Source organism: Apium graveolens, chromosome 8 (genome assembly GCF_009905375.1).
Source record: "Apium graveolens cultivar Ventura chromosome 8, ASM990537v1, whole genome shotgun sequence".
In the NCBI taxonomy this organism is placed as follows: Eukaryota; Viridiplantae; Streptophyta; class Magnoliopsida; order Apiales; family Apiaceae; genus Apium; species Apium graveolens.
The window spans coordinates 247,575,095-247,580,191 of record NC_133654.1 but is presented as its reverse complement, the minus strand read 5'-3'; the positions used below and the strand labels follow the sequence as shown (position 1 = coordinate 247,580,191).

The following is a 5,097-nucleotide window of genomic DNA, read 5'->3' as shown; positions in this document are numbered from 1 at the left end:
GTTGCAATCAAACAAATGCATCCGGATAAAAGTGCTGGTCCAGATGGCTTAAATCCAGCATTTTATCAACATTTCTGGAATTTGTTTGGTGATGATATTTTTCAGACGTGCATGAAGTGGTTGACAGATCTGACGTTTCCTCTTGGTTTGAATGATACGAATATAGTGTTAATTCCTAAAAAAGATAATGCAGAGGAATTAAAAGACTTACGTCCCATAGCACTATGTAATGTTCTTTACAAGGTACTAGCAAAAGTTTTAGCTAATCGATTGAAAGTTATTTTTCCGGGTATCATTTCTGATAATCAATCAGCTTTTGTCCCGGGAAGAAACATCACGGATAATATTTTATTAGCTTTTGAACTGTTGCATTTCATGAAGCAGAAAAAGAAAGGGTTAGAAGGTGAGGTTGCTTTGAAGTTGGATGTAAGTAAAGCATATGATAGAGTAGATTGGAGCTTTTTGTTTCATCAGATGAGGCAATTAGGGTTTCACAGTAGATGGATTGCGTGGATTCAGTTATGTGTCACAACGGTGTCGTATTCTATTAGCTTCAATGGTTCACAGTTAGGCCCTATAAATCCTATTAGGGGCCTTCGTCAAGGTGACCCCTTATCGCCTTATTTGTTCCTATTTTGTGTAGAGGGGCTTTCTCGTATGTTAAAGAATGCATCTGATGAAGGTAGGATTAAAGGGTGTAAAATCTGTCCGCAGGCTCCGGCAATAACGCATCTGCTTTTTGCAGATGATAGCTTTTTCTTTTGTAAAGCTACAGTTGAAGAGGTTGTGGAGGTTCAGTCGATTCTTTAGAGATATGAATTACATTCGGGCCAGGCAATTAATTTGCAGAAATCTGGGATATATTTTAGTACGAATGTGAGATTGGATAAGCAGGTTGAGTTGAAGAATTTATTGGGTATACATAGTGATCTTAGCACAGGGAATTATCTTGGTCTTCCGTCATTGATAGGGAGGTCAAATAAAATAGTTTTTAGTTTTCTAAAGGATCGTATGTGGAGTAGGATTCAGAGTTGGAGTGCTAAATGTTTGTCTAAAGCTGTTAAGGCAATTCTACTTCGAACGGTAGCTCAAGCAATCCCCTCCTATGCTATGTCATGTTTTTTGCTTCTGAAATCCTTGTGTAGTGATCTTGAGAAGATGATGAATAGCTATTGGTGGGGTTCACAGAATAATAATAGGAAGGGTATACGTTGGGCTTCTTGGACGAATATGAGTATGGCAAAAGAATCAGGTGGATTAGCTTTTCGTGATCTTCAAGGGTTCAATCTGGCACTACTGGGAAAACAGTGCTGGAATTTATTGAATAATCCAAGCTCCCTAGTGGCTAGGGTATTCAAAGCTAAGTATTTTCCGGAGTCTAGCTTATTCGAGGCAGGAAGAGGTGGTGGTGTTAGTTTTGTTTGGTCAGGACTGTGGAAAGCAAAAGAAACTCTAAGGCAAGGATTCAGGTGGGTTGTGGGTGATGGGAGGTCCATAAGGGTGAGTACAGATGCTTGGTTGAGGGGTAAGGAAGGTTATCGAGTAGATGAGCAATATCGCCATTTAGTGAGTGACTTAAAAGTGTGTGATTTATTTGCTCCTGGCAGACGTGAGTGGGATGTTAGCAAGGTGCACAACTTGTTTTCAAGCAGTGATGCTAATTATATTTTAGCAATACATGTCCCTAATAGTCAGGTTCATGATCGTATAGCTTGGAGTTATTCATTGAATGGGAAATATAGTGCCAAATCAGGATATAAATTCTGGCAGCAACATTTCAGTAACTGCAAACAGCTTGAGGTTAGTAGGGGGTGGGGAAGACTTTGGCAAATTCAAGTTCCGCAAAAGATTAAAATGTTTTTATGGAGGGTCTGCAGAAACTATGTTCCAGTTCGTGTGTTGTTGAAAGGTAGAGGAGTGAATACCCCTATTCTGTGTCCTTTATGTGATGCGGATGTAGAGCACCTGAGGCACATCTGTCTTGAATGTCGTTATGCAGAAGGTTGTTGGAACGAGTTAGGGTTAGGTTTTGATACATCCCAGATTATGTCATGTTCAGAATGGCTGCTCAATACTCTGGCAGTGGAACCTTTTGAAAAGCTAGCTCAGATTGCAACTATCTTATGGGGGATCTGATCAGCACGGAATTTGAAGGTGTGGCAGAATAAGATGTTGACGACCCAGATGGCAATGTAGTCGAGTGTACTTCAGGTTAAACAGTGGCGTGACAGTCAGAAGTTGAAGTTGGCCCGGAGTAATATGACTATACAGGCCAATAAAGATGTTGTGGTTAAGTGGCGTCCGCCAGATGAAGGCAGGTTGAAGATCAATGTTGATGCTCACATTGTGCTAGGTAACCCATGGTTTTCTTGTGGTCTTGTTTTGAGGGATCATGGAGGCAATTTCATTGCAGCTAGAGCACGCAGGTTTGCAGGTGTGGTGCCAGTTGTGGAAGCAGAGGCTACTGCAATTCTAGAAGCTACCAGATGGGCAAGTTTATTGGATCTGCAGCATGTGGATGTAGAGAGTGATTCTCTAATTTCAGTTCAAGCTATTAATAAGACTTCTGAGAATTATTTGGAAGCAGGTGTAGTGTTCCAAGAGTGTCGTGATGTCTTGAGAGCTCGTAGTGATATCGTGCTTTCATTTATTAAAAAGTAAGCCAACAAGGTAGCTCATTCAGTTGCTAGAGTTCCTTGTGATGTTAATTGCTTTGTTGATTTTTCGACTCCTCCACATTCAGTGTTGGAGTATCTTGTAAGTGACAATTTGATGGATTAATAAAAATCTTCCGGTTTCACAAAAAAACAACTATTTTTTTCTCCAAGTGTTTTTTTGACTATAATCTCTGCTTTTTGCCTTGGGACTTTCGGTATTGTTCATCTTTGTACGTATCAAGATCAACTTATATCTATCTTACGCCCATGCACATGCATATGATGAAATGCAACAAGGCATGCTACTAAAATCTACACATTCCGGGTCACATTTGACCCGGTTGTTTCCATTAACAAAACAAGCATTAAATTCTTCATTACAAGCTCACTCTTCATGTCCTAATCAGCTCATGCAAGTTCATGCACTAATTTTAACAACAGGGTTATCAATCAAAAACAGTTTAATCACTAAATTACTCGAAAATTTCATAGTTCTTGGTGACATGTCCTATGCACGCAAACTGTTTGATGAAATGCACAAGCCACGAGCTTACTTATGGAACACTTTGATAAAAGGGTATGTTAAATATGATATACATTGTCAAGCTGTGGGACTTTATAGAGATATGCATGTTCTTGGTGTTCGTCCTGACCCGTTTACGTTCCCGTATGTTGTTAAGGCTTGTAGTGAGTTTTGGGATGCTTGGGTTGGTGCTGCAGTTCATGTTGTTGTGTTGAAATATGGGTTGGAGTTTATTGCTATGGTGAGGACTGAGTTGATGATCATGTATGTTAAGTTTGGGGAATTGGAGTCTGCGGAGAAGTTGTTTTTTAGTATGGTTGATAAGGATTTAGTGGCATGGAATGCTCTTATTTCGGCTTATGCTCAAAATGGTTATGCAGTGAATGCTTTGAGGTTGTTTCATAAAATGCATGTAGGGGGGATTCGTCCCGATAATGTCACAATTGTGAGTGCTTTATCAGCATGTTCACAGTTGGGGTGCTTGGAAACTGCGTTGGAAATATATGATTTTGGAAGGACAGGAGGAACGGTTACAGGCAATGTGATGGTTGATAATGCAAGGTTAGATGTATATGTAAAATGTGGATGTATGGACATGGCTTTTGATCTCTTTAATAGAATGCCCTATAGGAATGTCATTTCGTGGAGTACTATGATTGGGGGTTATGCTATGAATGGGGAAAGTGGCAGAGCACTAAAATTGTTCTCCAGGATGCAATACGAGGGGGTCCAGCCAAATAGTGTTACCTTTCTTGCGGTTCTTTGTGCCTGTAGCCATGCTGGACTAGTAAGGGAAGGATGGAATTATTTCAATTACATGACCTACTCGGATAACTGTAATTTGAAACCTAGAAAAGAACACTATGCTTGTATGGTGGATCTTCTTGGTCGGTCAGGACAGCTTGAAGAGGCTTATAATTTTATTAGAAGCATGCCAATCGAGCCGGATGCAGGGGTTTGGGCAACTCTTTTAGGTGCTTGTGCAATTTATCGCAATATTGATTTGGGGCAGCATGCGGCGGACATGCTATTTGAATTTTCCCCTGATATTGCATCATATCATGTTTTATTGTCAAACATGTATGCAGCAGCAGGGAGGTGGAGGTGTGTTGAAAAAGTTAGGCACAAAATGCGTAAAAAAGGCATGAAGAAAGTGGCTGCGTATAGCTCAATTGAGTATAACGGCCAAATTCATATTCTCTATGCAGGAGATAGATGGCATCCACAAACGGCAAGAATATACAAAAAATTGAAGGAACTAATTGAAAAGCTAAAAACTTGGGGTTACAGCCCAAAGGCTGATTCTATATTACATGATGTTGACATGGAGGAACGAGAAGAAACACTTAGCACTCACAGTGAAAAGCTTGCTATTGTATTTGGTCTTATCAATATAGAAGGTCAGATGCCTATCAGAGTTATGAAGAATTTGAGGACATGTGATGACTGCCATACTTTCTCTAAAATGGTCTCAAAAATGACCATGAGGGAGATCATCCTGAGAGATAAGAGTCGTTTTCACCATTTCAAACATGGATTCTGTTCCTGCAATGATTTTTGGTGATTTAATTGAATAATGCACCCTTCTCCGAGTTCTCCAATGGTGATGTATTTTTATTATTTGTTACTCCAAATGCAACAAAAGTTTGAAGATAAGCTGTTTGAATTAATCAAAGATTGACGACATATTATTCTATTGTGTTGGGGTGACATAAATTATATATACATTGGTTCAATGAGTTGATATAGCTTCGTATACAGGATTACATGAAATTATTGGGCAGTATGATAAATGATGGAATCTGCATGAAACAAGGAAGAAATCTACCATCCCTTATAAATAGAAGAATTGTTGCTCTTTATTACATTCTTTACTGGGTGGAAATAAGTTTACTCACATCAGCTCTTAAGATGGCG

General features: G+C 39.5%; 2 protein-coding genes across 2 annotated transcripts; both read left to right on the top strand.

Moving 5' to 3' along the window:
- Positions 1-2,259: 2,259 nt before the first annotated feature.
- Positions 2,260-2,661, top strand: LOC141680574 (uncharacterized). The gene has a single exon (XM_074486763.1). The coding sequence runs from the start codon at positions 2,260-2,262 to the stop codon at positions 2,659-2,661; it is 402 nt and encodes a 133-aa protein (XP_074342864.1).
- Positions 2,662-2,818: 157 nt separating this feature from the next.
- On the top strand, positions 2,819-4,876 carry LOC141676961 (pentatricopeptide repeat-containing protein At2g01510, mitochondrial). The gene has a single exon (XM_074482680.1). The coding sequence runs from the start codon at positions 2,945-2,947 to the stop codon at positions 4,742-4,744; it is 1,800 nt and encodes a 599-aa protein (XP_074338781.1). The 5' UTR covers positions 2,819-2,944; the 3' UTR covers positions 4,745-4,876.
- The last annotated feature ends 221 nt before the right edge of the window (positions 4,877-5,097 follow it).

What these genes read in the sequence shown, in the direction of transcription:
- LOC141680574 (XM_074486763.1), top strand. Translation starts at nt 2,260, where the DNA reads ATGACTATACAGGCCAATAAAGATGTTGTGGTTAAGTGGCGTCCGCCA.
- LOC141676961 (XM_074482680.1), top strand. Translation starts at nt 2,945, where the DNA reads ATGCAACAAGGCATGCTACTAAAATCTACACATTCCGGGTCACATTTG.